The 15,757-nt window shown below is 33.2% G+C and overlaps 1 protein-coding gene across 1 annotated transcript; it reads left to right on the forward strand.

Annotated features, from left to right (window-relative positions):
• The first annotated feature begins 11,789 nt into the window (after nucleotides 1-11,789).
• Tram1l1 (translocation associated membrane protein 1 like 1) lies at nucleotides 11,790-15,193 on the forward strand. The gene is made up of 2 exons (XM_058583947.1): nucleotides 11,790-11,950; nucleotides 12,074-15,193. The coding sequence occupies exon 2, from the start codon at nucleotides 12,207-12,209 to the stop codon at nucleotides 13,323-13,325; it is 1,119 nt and encodes a 372-aa protein (XP_058439930.1). The 5' UTR covers nucleotides 11,790-11,950; nucleotides 12,074-12,206; the 3' UTR covers nucleotides 13,326-15,193.
• The last annotated feature ends 564 nt before the right edge of the window (nucleotides 15,194-15,757 follow it).

Below are 15,757 nucleotides of genomic sequence, written 5' to 3' on the forward strand. Positions count from 1 at the left end.
AAGGAAATAAAGCAAGCATAAACTTTCCTTAAAGGGCCAGCTAGTAAATATTTGAAGCTTTGTGGAGGTACGTGTGATATCTGTTCCCTGTCCTTTCTTTTTGTTTCATTTTGTTTTTACAATAATATAAACATGTGTTTTATAGGGCTTTGGTAATAAAGGATCACAATGAGATGACTTACAATACAAATGTTGTCTTATAATCTGGAGGCTAATAGTCCAAAATCAACAAGGTAACAAGCCTTGCTCCCTCCAAGAGCCAGGGAAGAATTTACCCTTTGATTTTGTAGCTTCTGGTGGTTTCTGACAATTGCTGACATCCCTTGGCTTGTAGATACATCAGTCCAATCTCTGATCTTTCATATGGACCTCTCCCCTATGTGTATATGTGTCTATGTGTTTGTGTCACTTCTTGAATTGAGACCAGTGATTTAACTACCAGTGTTTTAACTACCCTAATTCTCATCTTAACTTTATTTTTATTACAGGTTCAAAGAGTTTACTTCCAAATCAGGTCACCTGAGCAAGTACAGGTGGATGTAAGTTTTTGGGGAACCCTATTATAATCAATATTCTTAGCTCAAAGTCAGTACAAAAATTGGCCATGGTGTGGATTCAAATTATATCCTGGAATTTAGTCACCCTAGGTATAACTATGTAACTTCAAACCAAAATTCCAGTAAACTAAAATATTATTTAACTTTATTATGAAAAAGAAAAAAGCAGCCATATAATAGAGTTTACTTTAATAATATATCATAAGAATACTTAGTTCTTTCACACTAGGCAAAAGGCACCACTGTTTTAAATTGTTAGTATTCTTATTTTTAAGGCAAAAATATTAAAATGAGTTAAACAATCTGAAGTTTTCCTCTCATTAGATGGGGAATCATGACTTTGTGAGAGGAAAGCTGTGGAAACAAATTGCCATTTTCATTACATCATTACAAGGATGCATATGATCTATATGCCATATCACTTAAAATGTTCATATAGACCTACCTGGACAAGGTAGGGTTTGCTAACTTTCTCTAAGGGGGTAAAAGCCACTCTTTCTTTCCTGTTCACATATTCTTTGGAAGAAAGTCACCTTTTACACAGTCCAAAAAAAAAAAAAAAAAAAAAAGGAAGAATTATGCAATTATGCTGTATTTCTTTAAAGGGAATTACATAAGTTATCTGGCAATTTTGTGAAAAAGATGTTCCAAATTCATTTTGCATATTTTTTGCACCAGCCATAGAATCATCCACTTACCCTCAAAGTACTGATTTCTCTTCGTAGGATGATATTATTTAAAAACAAAGTCTCAGTGTTATGTGCTGCTTTGATGTCACTGACTTTACAAATTCAACACTTAGAGGGGATTTGATATGATTACCCATCTAGAGAAAGAAAAACTTAAGATTAACCCATTTTAATATTTTTCCTTTAAAAATAAGAATACTAACAATTTTAAACAGGGTCTCATTATGTTGCCAAGCTTGGACTCTGACTTGGAATCTTCCTGCCACAGCCTTTTAAATACCTAGAACTACCCATATGAATTAATGCTCTTGGCAACATTATTTAATTTTAAGAATTACTATAAATATACAATAACTAGAAATCATGGCATTGGGTAAATAATAGACACACTGATGAATGGATTGGAATTAAGGGCCCAGGAAATAAACATACATAAAATCATTTTGACAAATGCAGAGGTAATTTATTGGAAATAGAGCTATCTTTTCAACAATTTGTACTGGAACATTTGAACATCTGTGTGCATAAAAATAAATAAAACTAGACACAGGCTTTATGTGTTTCACAAAATATAATTCAAAATAAATTTACGAACTAAATGTTAAACACAAAAGTATAAGACTTCTAGAAGAAAACAGGAGAAAATCTGTATGACCATCAGTATGTTGATGAGTTTTTATATTCAAAACCAATAGCATGGGCTGGGGATATGGCTCAAGAGGTAGCGCTCTCCCCTGGCATGCGTGTGGCCCCAGGTCGATCGTCAGCACCACATACAAACAAAGATGTTGTGTCCGCCAAAAACTAAAAATAAATAAATAAATATTAAAAACTCTCTCTCTCTCTCTCTCTCTCTCTCTCTCTCTCTCTCTTTTAAAAAAACCAATAGCATGATGTATGAATAAAAAAGTGATAATTTAAATTTTATTGAAGTTAAAAATGAATTCTCAAAGATATTGTAGAAAGAATAATAAGACATAATATAGACAAGGAGGAAATATTTGCAAATTCTGATAAAGGGCTTGTTACTCAGATATGTATGTCTATACCTATATAAAAATAAAAGTGTTGATAATGTATAATTATAAAAATAATAATATGTTCCCTAACTCTAAAAAATTTTGAATAATGTAAACATCATCACCTTTTCTTATACTTCAATTATCATATTTTCCATTTTAACTCATACAAAATTTTTGTTTTTATTCAGCTACTTTAACATCTATAATTACACTACTGACTATTGTTGTTCTTCACATAATTGAAATCCTACTGTTATCCCTTTGTGAGTGTCTAAACTACTGTACTTGTTGACACTGTTCTTTGAAATATTGTTTAATATTAATTGACTCAAATTTTATAATCTGAAGCACATCACTGTCATAATATACCTGAGGAATATTAACTTAGTACTCAGTAATTTATTGAAAGCATATTTATTCTACTTCAAAAAATTGTAGGATCCCTATAGAAAAGAGTCCTTAAAAATATCTTAATTTCCAAAATAAAATATTTGATGGGACCAGTATTTGTTATCCTAAGTTATGTGACAATCAAGCTAGCTAGTAAGTAAGAATACTTGGTAGATGATGAATGAGCATTGAAAAAAAGAGCTTGCACTTATTTTTCTAGAAATAATTTTACATTTGCTTATCACTTTAGAAAAGCATAAATTATTTGAGAACAAAAGCCACAAAAAAATATTGCACCAAATTAGAATACCTTCCGTTAAATTATTTGTAAATTGTAGGTCTGTTTATTAAAGGAGACAATATAAAGAATTTTTCTTGGCCTTGGGGTCCTTATGGTAACATATCTGCTTTGCTTTTACAGATGTAATTCTTTTTATTTGAAAATTAGCAGATCTTATGAAAACTCTGATTCTCTTTCTGTACATTTTTAACATCATTAATAACCTTAGCAGCAAATAGCAGGAGACAATATCAGCAAGTTTGTGAGCCAAGGAAATGATTACAGGAAATACAGAGTGTTGTTCATCAACAATTGTAGGTTATCTCTGAACCTGTTTTAGGGCCTGTAAAATAGAAGAGTTGCCAGTAGGAATACAAATCATGATGGCCACAAAAGTGACATCCAATGATAGATGCATTCTATGAAAGGGAATTTGTGAGAAAGGTGTTATGTTAGGGACATTAAATTCATTTTTCTTGCCAGAAATAAATGGAATGGTGCACAGTCTCCTTTGCCCTTGCCAACATGTTGCACACTTTAGTTTTCAAGATGTTTGTCTTTTTCCTTCTATATATAGGTTCAAACAATTGAAAAGTAATTAAAATCAACAGCATGAATCTATGGGGAGACATAAAGTGAGTTATCAACTATAGAGATCAATAATTGATTGTTCAGAAAACCAATATATTTAAGATAGACTTCTTTCCTAGTTCATGCCTCAAACTTTACTTTTGTATTATTTTTTAAAACTGTTTTTAATACTCTCTATTCTAACCAGAAACTTGGAACATATCCATGTCACATAGTGCCAGGGACATTTCCATAATCAAGCAAGAGAAAAGATGTATATAATGCCAAAGGCACCCTTAACAAATGTTTGTTCAATAAATGAATTAATACAGACAAACTCAAGTTTTTTTGTTCATTATATTGTATAGGTATCAAATGACCAACCTATACACACAAATTTTAGGAACATATTTGAACTCAAAGTCTTCAATCCATTTCCTTAGATAAAAAGTGTCACAATCTTATCCAGACTTTCAGGTAGGCACTTCTTCTGCTAAGTCATTCCTTTAAAAACCTTCAATTATTTTTAACTCACAAAATAAATTAGTACTTTAGGTTGTGCATGATGGTGTACAATGTAATCCATGCTACATGGGAGGCTGAGGAAGGAGGATTTTGAGTTCAAAGCCAATCTGGGCAATAGGGTGAGCTCTATCTCAAAAGAAACAAAATAATAATTTTTAAAAAATGTACTTCACCTGTTTTTTTCTGTATTGTATTCTTAAACATATTGAAAAGTATCATAATAGTTGTATACCTTGTTCAAAGTATATTAGCTTATGAAAGCAATTTTTATAATGGAAACAGATGTTTATATGGTCTAAACTGCTAAATTGTATATATTTTCAATGGGCAGGTTATAATGCATTATGATGCATATGGTTGACAGCAGATTATAGTACATATAGTACAAAAAGTAGGCAACACTTTATTTTCAATTTTTTAATCCCATTAATGCAAGCTATTTTCATCACACACAGGGTTATTTTGTATCACCTATGTGGTTTTGTTCCCACATAATAGAAAACAAGTTTGAAAACCTTACCAGATATGTATGCAACTCAAACAACAGTGCATATAATCAAATCAATCATTTGACTACAAATTGGAATATGGATGTTTGATTTGTTTAAGATGTATACCTGGTACTAAAGTAAAATAAGTCTTCCAAGTTTTGAAGACGAAACATCTATTTTTTTTTTTTTAATTTACAGATAATAACAAACTTCCTCTATTGTAGAACACACTCAATCTGAAAAAATGCTCTTTATTTTTCTGTGTTTTGGAATTTGGTTAAAAATATAGAAGATACTTGGAACTTTGCAAATAATTTCTAGACTATTATTAAATATTTATTTATAACTTGTTATTGATATTAATGATTATATTCTCAGGATTGCTTCTTGTTTTAGCCACATTGGAATGCTTTTAAATCTCCAAAGATTCACACAAGTTGTTTCCTACTATTAGAATGCCTCTCCTTGAATCTTAGCTTCTCTCCAAATGTGTGTGGTAGACAAAAATAAATGAAATGCTTTTATCAGCATTGTCCATGTGAGCTCCATTATATAACCAAAATGAGTAAAGAGGATCAGAGTGTTCCTCATTAGTTGAGTTACTTCACTTCACAGATAACATATGAAATTAAGTATATGCTTCAAAAAAAAAAAGGAGAGAAAGGTCATATTAGAATCAGGAAATATAAGTCATTTTTACAAATTACAATTTATTAAGTAGACTTATTGTACACCTTATAGAGCAACTTCCATATATAGTGTACCTAACATGCAAAAGCCAAGTAATTCATATAAAATGATGCATGAAACATCCAATGTCTTCCTATCAATCTCAGATCAAACTTAAAATTCTTTAACTATGGCATTAAATGTCTTAAAACATATGCCCTCTAATGCAGGATGTGATGGAACACACCTGTAATCCTAGCAGCTCTGGAGGCTGAGGCAAGATCCAAAGTTCAAAGCCAGCCTCAGCAACTAGTGAGGCCCTAAGCAACTTAGCGAGACCCTGCCTCAAGAAAGAAAGATAAATAAATAAATAAATAAATAAATAAATAAATAGGCTGGCGATTTGGCTTACTGATTAAATCCTCCTGGGTTCAATCTCTAGCACCAAAACTAAAAAAAAAAATCTCATTTAAACCCTTTTCCTTCTGACATCACTCTCCTTTGCTACTCTCCTGGCCTCTTTACAGTTCATGAAATCATTCTTGCTATTACTTCAGCACTGGGACTTTGTATGTCCTAGAGCATTATAGATTTTAATGTGCTTTTCTCCAAATTCATGGAGAGCTTTGTTCAAATATAACCTGTTCTTAAAAACTATTCCTGTCTATACTGTCTCAAACAGTCCATATTTACTCATGTTCTTTCTTTTCATCCATATTTATTCCTAGATTTTTCATCAGCTATTTGAAATCATATATATTATATGTGTTTATGTTCTCTATTTATGATGTAAGCTCCATGAGGGTGAATATAGTTGTGGTTTTTTTTTTGGGGGGGGGAATAATAGCAGAGGATATTTGAAAAAAAACATAAATACTGATATTAATATTAATTTTAGCAATTCTTATGTTTTAGTGGTAGACTGATGATATTAAACTATTCCAGGAGTTTATACTTAGAAAATGCCTTATAGTACTTTTACTTTTAGGTTAGTAATAAATACATTGGTAAAAAGGCACTCTAGTATTTGTAAATGCAAAATTTGTTCACTCTTCCTTATTCCATTAAATATTCAGCATATTACATAGTTTTCCCTAAAGCCTATGTTTTAACATGTCTTATTAATCATAAGAAATTACTAAGTATAACAAATATCTATTTAGTTGAATGGTTAAGACAGATTAAATCAAGGCAAAACCCAAGGGACTTTTTAATTTCTTTTACAAGCTAAATTGTATTATATTTTTTGTTAAATGTAGATAAATTGACTATCTCAGTCAATTATGGTTGCTAATTATTTGTAAATGTTGATTTGAAGAGATGTGGCTTTAATATTTTGAATTAGTTTTCTCTAGTATGTCTTGCTTCTTTAAATGTTTTTGACTTTAAGAATTTGAATGTTCAACGCAATTACTTGAAAAATTCAATCTCAAATTACTAGACCTTGGTATTGTACATATAGACATATTTATATTCATTTATTTTGAGATAGAAAAATATTGAAAGATGATATGACTATATTATGATGTTCACACTATACTTTGCTATTATTAATAAAATCAGAAGCAATGATATTTTATGTCTTTTAAAAATTAAAAGGGCTAATAAGTCATTTAAAAGAACACTTTTAGCTAAGCTCTTTGTATAAAATACAGATATCAAAAAATATAAAGTACAAATATAAAATAATGGCATAGCTAATGGAAAGAACAAATAACAATTATTTGAAATATAGTATATAAATTATAGTGTGATTCAAATTAATGCTTTAAATCAAATATTGTTCATAATGAAATCAATAAGACATTTTTAAAATGATTTGTTCTGTGTGTGGCAATTCTCTGTACAGGTCAGTCAGAAATTAGTTTCTCCATTCTTCTATTGCTCCCACTGTAAATTTCTTGATGGAATAGTAGTTCCTTAAAGTGCTAATATATAATGAATATTTCATAATGAGTACTATGATTGGTGACTATTATATCACAAAAATTAACATTATTTGACTTATTTGGCCTATAATTTTTATCACACCAAACAACAAATCAATTTATAATATTTAACTCATGCTTTTGAAAAAACAATTGCACCATTTCTCACAGAAAAATATTCAATTCTTATCAAAGGTCTATAGACATTATTTGCATAGATTCCATAATCATTATTGATCATAGAATGCTGTGTGCATCCATTAACCCACTCCTGAATTAGTTAAGCCACTGCATTTTTCTTGCCTTTGTGGGTGTGAAGACTAGAATCCTTATTTCTTTTTTTTTTTTTTTTAATTTCTTACATACATGACAGTAGTGGAGCGCATTACATTCATAATTTTTTTTGCATTACGATTCTTAATACACCTTTATACCACAATTTATCAAATCTCTGTTTGTATATATGGTATGTTGACACCAAGTTCATATCTTCATACATGAATTTTGTATAATGATGACCGCCTCTTTCCACTATCCTTGCTATTCCCTTTCTCCCTCCCTTTTCCTCCCACCCCTATTCCCTAACTAGAGGTAATTTTCACCCATGCTGTCCCTCCCTATCCCACTTTGAGTCACCCGCCTTATATCAGTGCAGCCAATATGGAAAGCAGTATAGAGATTCACTGGAAAGCTGGGAATGGAACCACCCTTTGATCCAGCTATTCCTCTTCTCAGACTATACCCAAAGGACATAAAAACAGCATACTACAGGGACACAGCCCAATCAATGTTTATAGAATCCTTTTTTCTTGTGTTCACAGATCTTCAGAACAAGATAAAGTATAACAAAGAACGGACCCAAAGATCTCCACTTCAACTTGGATCTAATTTAGCTTTCAAATTTCTGGATAATAAGCCTGAGCCTGATGTTATATTTGCTTGAAACTATTGCTTTCCCCTACCCTGCCAACTAGGAAGAAATCCTGGCTATTATGAAGGAAGAAACAAATGTGTTGCCAAGGGAATAGATGTGGCTGTTCAAAATTTCAGTCACAAATACTCAGAGGACATCTCATTAGCAGGTGATGTCTATGATACCCACCCTTCATTTCATACTCACCTCCATCCCTTCTTGAAAGCAAACAGGTTCATACTTGTTTTGACAATGAAAGTTATATATGACTTCTAATGCTAGGTCATCAACTACTATGAATTTCTGTCTTGTTCATTTTAGAGCTCATTCTTGGAGACTTCAGCTATGTTCTATGGTGATGTCACCACCACATGAAGAGGCTATATGTTGACATTCTAATAGACAGTCCCAGCTCCCTACAGTATTTGTTTGTTACTTCTATACTAGATAGACGTTAGACAATGTAAATTTCCCAGTGTTGAGGGATGGATATTTTGGAAGGTGGTTAAGTTCCTAATGGAGTACCTTGATCTTTTTAAGTCTTCTTATAAACTTCAGAGAAATATTAGTTTTTTTTTCTAGCGAAAGTTTACCTTTACTTAAAACTCTAATTTTTCTTGTCTCCAAAGAATACTACAAGTATTCAATGAAAATTCTTAGCTATTCCAACATTGAAAGTCCCCTAGTTATCTGTTAAATCTTGGGAAATTTTAATGTACAATTTTTCTATTATTCTGTGTGGGTGGCATGTATTTTAACACTTTGCATACAAGGCTTAATATTAGTATTAGATTCTAAGGATGATTTATGTAAATTTTGGGTGCTCATTTATTACCTCTCTCTGCAGAAATGCTTTGCTAGCAAATTTTAGTGCCTCAGCTTCTCCTAAGTACTGTCTCTCAAATCAGCAAGATATCCTGGATCTTTTAGATTTTGTCTCCTTGCACAATGGTCTGGAAAATGCTTGCAGGCAGAAAACTAGGACATTTGTGGAAAAGGGAGACCAAACTTTTCTCCCTTGTCTCCCTTCTCTCTATGAGAAATTTTTATTCTGTGTGTCTTGCAAAATCAGAAATAAAAGTAGTTCCATAAATTTTGTTTAATTTTAAGATTAGTTACAAAGGAGTAGAAGTTCAGTTACTCCCTCATAGACGAATGTATAAACATATAAATCAACATATGAATTGTAATAATTATGTGTACTATAGGCACAGGGCCATGTATAAAGGAGGAATATTGCCCAAGTACATTAAATGATATAATAATCATAGTGCCATCATAATTTTTAAAATTACTATTATACACATTTTATTCATTGTGAAATAAAATGCTAATAAAACCACTGATGTCAAGCATAATATTATATAATATCACCAAAGTACCTTTAGAGTCCAATAATTTTAGAAATTTGACAGTTTATATTTTTATGATTATATTTATGTGAAAAATACATCTAAAATTCAAATAATGACTACATCTATTTTAAAATTTAAATTTAAAAATTCAGATTACAGGGCTGGGTTGTGGCTCAGTAGTAAAGTGCTCACCTTGTACATGTGGGACACTAGGTTCGATCCTCAGCACCACATAAAAATAAATAAAGGTATTGTGTCCATCGATAACTAAAATAAAATATTTTTTAAAAATTTAGAATACAGAGAATCTTTTTTATGTTACAAGTTCAAAGAAGTGAAAGATAATATGATGAAAGAAGTGATTTTTTAAATACAAGTAAGGAATGGGGGCACAGTGGGTAATATTTATTTTTTACTTATTATTAAGCCAACTGGCAATTTAAAACTTTCCCATAAATGCTTTTATTCCTTTAATAATAAAATAACACCTTATATCATTGCATAAATATTTGTTGGCTTCATTTTGACATGTACTTTTCTTCCTTAGTGGTAAAAATATAAATGATATTGGCACAGGTAGGGTGAGGAAGTCTATCAACTAGTAACAAAAATATATATAAACAAAGTCTAAATTCAGAAATTGTACAAGCATTTTTTCTTTTCTTTTCTTTTTCTTTTTTCGGTGTGTGTGTGTGTGTATGGGGGGGTGTTAACCAGGGATTGAACGAAGGGGCACTCCACCACTAAGCCACATTCCCAGCCCCATTTTTCTATTTTATCTAGAGACAAGTCCTTACTGAGTTGCTTAGCACCTTACTGTTGCTGAGGATGGCTTGGAACTCAACACCCTCCTGACTCAGTCTCCTGAGCCCCTGGAATTACAGGCATGTGCCACTGAGCTCCAATTGCACAAGTGTTTTTTTTTTTTTTATATTTAGTTTGTTTGCCACCAAATGATCAGTCATCATGTTTATGCTAATACAAAGACAGACTGACTCTACATTTAAGTTATCATTAGTCTGAAACAGGTAAATAGTTACTTTTTCCAGTAGAGTTCTTGATATTCCTACAAGACACTACTCTTATCTTAGATTGCTTCCTACAGATTGCTTTCAATAAGTTTGATTTTTTTTTTTTTTGGCTCAGTAGTAAAGTGCTCACCTCTGTTTATAATATTTCAGTAATTTAGCTAACCTTAAAGGTTTTTAAAATTTATACTGGAGATGTCAGAGCCAATAATTGAGGTTAAAACTTGGATAACTAAAAAAAAAAAAAAAAAAAAAACTGTGTAATGGACCCTTAAAAAAAGTGAAAATATCTCGTGAGAAATACTTCAAAAATAGGGAATACTTGCTATAGAAAAATATACCGGTATTTTCCTTAACTGAGGAATACTCCCCAGAGCAAATTTCATGTGCTCCTTTTTGGCTATTCTAGGGAATGCAGGCACACTGTTTATTGATCAGAATATTCTGTTCCATATCATAAAAGTAATCACATAAACTGGGTAGTGTCTTATCAGTTTACCGCTTACAGAAAGACAATGATAAAAGGCAATTGGGTAGACTAAATATAAACTGACTTTATTCTTTTAGTCTCATAGCACCTTTTCTCCTGAAATGTGTATTCCAAACTGCAAATCTTAACTCAACATTAATAACTGTGATCTCATGAAACACCAAAGAAACGCTAAATCACTCACCATTAAAAGAGAGATTTGAAGACAAATGTGAAATTTGAATTGAGAAAGTTACCAGCATTTACAAAAGCAGCTTTTTTTTTTTTTTTTTTTTTTTGAAATGTGAATTTTAGCAAAACTAAATATACGAAAAAAACATACAGATGAAACACGAGATTGGAGAAATTTGGTTTTGATGTTTGTGGCCAAAAGACCTTTCCATGAATTGGTAAATACTACCCTGGGCTTCCAGCTGCCACCGGGTTTTTCAAAATTACTAACTTGGCAAAATCATTATTAATGCTAATAGAACTATTTCTAACATGTTTTGCTGTTGATCTAATATTTCTAGATGTGACTGATTTTAAAAGCACAGTAGTGAGAAGTACGTTTCTGGAGAGCCAGACTGGATCTAAATGTTGGCTGTGAATATGGGATGGTCAGCCTGTGAATGACTTAACTTCCCTGTGCTTTCAGTTTCCTGTCCTTCAAAAACAAAAACAAACAAACAAAAGTGGTGGTGGTGGTGGGGGGGCAGATTCTATCAATATCTACTTTGCTGGCTTTCTAGGAAGGTTAAATTTGTAAGTAAAAACAAAGTGCGTGGAATGACATCTGGTAAACAGCACGGTGAGAGTTGGCAGAGAGGTGACGGTGAGGAGGAGGAGGACTGATGATAAAGACGATGATGACGACGACAACGACACTGCGGTTGTGATTTACAACCTGAGAAAACACAACTAGAGCTCTCTCCGTGCTGTCGCATTTATAATGAGGATGTCCCTGAAGAAAAGCTCCGAGGTGCCTCTGGGCGGAGGCAGTGGAGGTGGAGAGCTGCGATCCGCGAGGAAGATCCTCGCTCTCAGCCGGGGCCTGGCGCCGGGTAGGGGCGCGGCGCTCGATTTCCTTCCCTGCCTCTGCCGTACCCCTGGTGCGCATGCTCGGACCCGCTCGGGCCCCACAGCCTTTGATTTATTTATTTATTTATTTATTTTTTTCCGGGCAGTCGCTACGACCCTGGGCTGGTGGTGGCTCCGGCATGGGGAGTGGAGCCCCCGGAGCTGCTGCAGCGGCGTGGTGAGGGAGCAGCCAGAGGGAGGCAGCTGCAGCTCGGCGGTGAGTATCCGGGAAGCGCCACCATGGGGCTCCGTAAGAAGGGCACCAAGAACCCCCCGGTGCTGAGCCAAGAATTCATCCTGCAGAATCATGCGGACCTCGTCTCCTGCGTGGGGATGTTCTTCGTGCTGGGGCTCATGTTCGAGGGAACGGCCGAAGTGTCGATCGTTTTCCTCACTCTTCAGCACAGCGTTGTCGTCCCTGCAGAAGAACTGGCTACGGGATCCAAGACGCTGTATCATTACGGGGTCAAAGATTTGGCCACGGTGTTCTTCTACATGCTGGTGGTGATCATCATTCACGCCACGATCCAGGAGTATGTCCTGGATAAAATTAGCAGGAGAATGCAGTTCACCAAAGCGAAACAGAACAAATTTAATGAATCTGGCCAGTTTAGTGTGTTCTACATTGTCTCCTGTATCTGGGGCACAATCATCCTCATGTCTGAAAACTGCCTGTCAGACCCAACTCTCCTGTGGAGGACTCATTCCCACACCATGATGACATTTCAAATGAAGTTTTTCTACATCTCACAGTTGGCTTACTGGTTTCATGGTTTTCCGGAACTCTACTTCCAGAGAATCCGAAAACAAGATATCCCTAGTCAACTCATCTACATTGGTCTTCACCTCTTTCACATCACTGGAGCTTATCTCTTGTACTTGAATCACCTGGGACTACTTCTTTTGGTGCTGCATTATTTCGTTGAATTGATTTCCCACCTGTGCGACGTGTTTTATTTTAGTGATGAAAAGTACCAGAAGGGGGTTTCTCTGTGGACCATCGTGTTTGTCTTGGGGCGACTCACAACTTTAGTTGTTTCATTAGTCACTGTTGGGCTACACTTGGTTGTATCCCATTCCCGGGATGGGGATACGGATTCCATCAGTGGAAACGTAAACGTGTTGGCCGCTGAAATTGCTGTTCTGTCATCCAGTTGCACCATCCAAGCATATATAACATGGACCTTACTGACAGTCTGGCTTCAGAGGTGGCTAGAAGATTCTAATCTTCAGGCCTCGAGTCTGAAGAAGAAAAAACCCATGATTAAAGGCCGGTCTTCTAGAAAAGGAACAGAAAATGGAGTGGAGACTGCAAACAGAGTAGATGCCCCGCCAAAGAGGAAAGAGAAAACTTCATAATGATTTATAAGATAATTGAGCAATATCTCCAAAGGAATCTGCTCTATACTATGAGATCTCTCTCTCTCTCTGTGTGTGCTAGAAATTTTTTTCTGTTCTTCAAAATAGTTTGTGCTCTTTGATCATTGCTATTGTACTGTTTAATGTGTATTTTAAGTAATTTGAGGGGAGAATAAGTGGAAAACATTTTGGTTAAGACTAAGCTACGCAACATCAAAATAGTGAAAAAAAACTTAAGGATAACTATGATATTTTGGTTTTGATTTTTTGCCTAGAACATTTCCTAATGATTCCTGGAGTTGACTATAAAATTCCCCAGTAAGTGATAACGATTTCTTGCTCCCATCAATCTTCTATGGTATTAACAAAGTGGATTGTTATAGCAAGGTGATATTTTTAATATTCTCTTTCACAAGAATATGGGAAATTCTTTAAAGATGGAAGTTAAATCAGTGTTCTCTAATTGTTATTTTTTTGTTGTTTAGAATTTGCAACTGAGAAAAAATTTGTAAAACCATCAAAATAGTCATGTGTTTTATTTTATAGGGAGTGATTGTTAATGCCACATCCCCATTGAAGAATCCAAATACTAATAGATAAAATATATGGAGACTTATTGCCATATATATTGAATCAAAATATCTTTAATTAATATAAAGTATTACTTAAGAGGTAAAGTCATTCCTGTCCATTTTTAACACTTGTAAATGGGAACTCATAAAATTAAAAATGACTGAAGAAAAGACATAAGACTTAGTCATTTTTTATGTTTATTAATAATGATTTAATGAGGATTCATAAACTTCATTCATGAATTCAAAATTCATAAACCATTTTGAATAATAATACTTGATTTAAATGAATAAAAGAATGTCAGCTAAATACATTTGGAAACCCTTTAATGCTTAAATTTTAAATAATTTGAAAATCAGGATAAATTAATGAAAGTTTTTTTTTAATAATTTTATATGTTACTAGAGAGGCTGAGTCAGGAAGATCAAAATATTTGAGGACTTCTGCAATAGGATCAGAAGTTTTAAGGACTTCAAGTTGACTTGGCTACTTAGCATGACCCTGTCACACACACAAAAAAAAAAAAAAAAAAAAAAGAAAAGAAAAAAGAAAGAAGAAAGAAAGAAAGAAAGAAAGAAAGAGCTAAATGGGACTATAGCTCAGTTGTATAGCACCCACCACTGGTTTCAATTCACAATATTCCAAAAATAAGTATGTAAAATTTAATAGTCTTTTAATTATAGTTTAATTCCATCTTTTATTGTGAAACATTTATATATGTTAAGGCATGTTTTGGAGACTATATATATCATATATTAACAGAAGCCAATTTAAATGATGGACTTTAGGGGGATAAATGTTTATACTGGCCTTCCTTTAATTCTCAATTTGGTTTCATGTCCATATTGTGAATATTTACATTTCCAATTTCTTTTACTATGTTTCTCATCTCTGCTTTTGATAGCCCTCACTTAGACCTATTTAAGTAATTCAACTTTTTCAACCGATAGAGTTTGTGAAAATTAAACTTGATATACTAATATCACAGACCACAGATGGAAGAGCCATTCTTGGAGTATTTTTCTATTCTATCTGCTTTCACAGGTAAGTAACAAAATAAATTTTCTTCTTTGTTAACTATAGAATTCATCGATCTACATTTTTTTGTCCGTTGCCTAACACTATGTTCACAATTTATTATTAGCATATGCTCTAAAGTTTAAAGTGATGTAATTCACATTTGGACCAACTGTTGCACAATTTATAAATCAAAGATTTCCAGCTTCTCATGTAATAGAGAACTAGAGAATTCTTTCTCACATCCCTTACTATAAAATAATTCTAGCATGTTACTTGCAGCCCCATTCCTGCTATTTGTTAGATACTTCACCTTCAAGAAAGTACAGCCCTGACTCAAACTGGCCAAAGACTTCAGGACAGTTATTGTCTTATATGACTGAAAATGTCAAGAGTTTATTTTTGCTTGGCAGTAAATATAATTAGAGTCTTTAGGTTTTCCTGGTTCAGTCCCTCTCAGATTAACTTTCTGTATGGCAGAAAACAACTATAGTTATTCTAGGTTTTATATCTACAACATTCTGACAAAGAGGAAATAAGAAAACCAGATTTCTTAAATTCCCAGAACAATGATTTAAGACTTAATTTTTAGTGATCCATTTGATAAAAGGGTTTATGCTTCATCAGTAGAAAAAGGCAAAATTTTGCTGTTGTTGTTTTAGATCTCAAGTAGCAATTATTCAGGAGGAAAAATAAATAAGAATATGCTAGGCACATCTCAGCTACTCCTGAGTTCATTAAATATGGTCAAAATATAAATATCTTTCAAATTATAAAATTCACATTACAAATGGCATTCAGCCCAATACAAGTTAAGTCTCTCTTTTAAAAAAAATACCAAA

Source organism: Marmota monax, unplaced genomic scaffold, assembly GCF_021218885.2.
Source record: "Marmota monax isolate L192 unplaced genomic scaffold, Marmota_monax_Labrador192_F-V1.1 WCK01_AAM20220418_F8-fsc00002, whole genome shotgun sequence".
Taxonomy (NCBI): Eukaryota; Metazoa; Chordata; class Mammalia; order Rodentia; family Sciuridae; genus Marmota; species Marmota monax.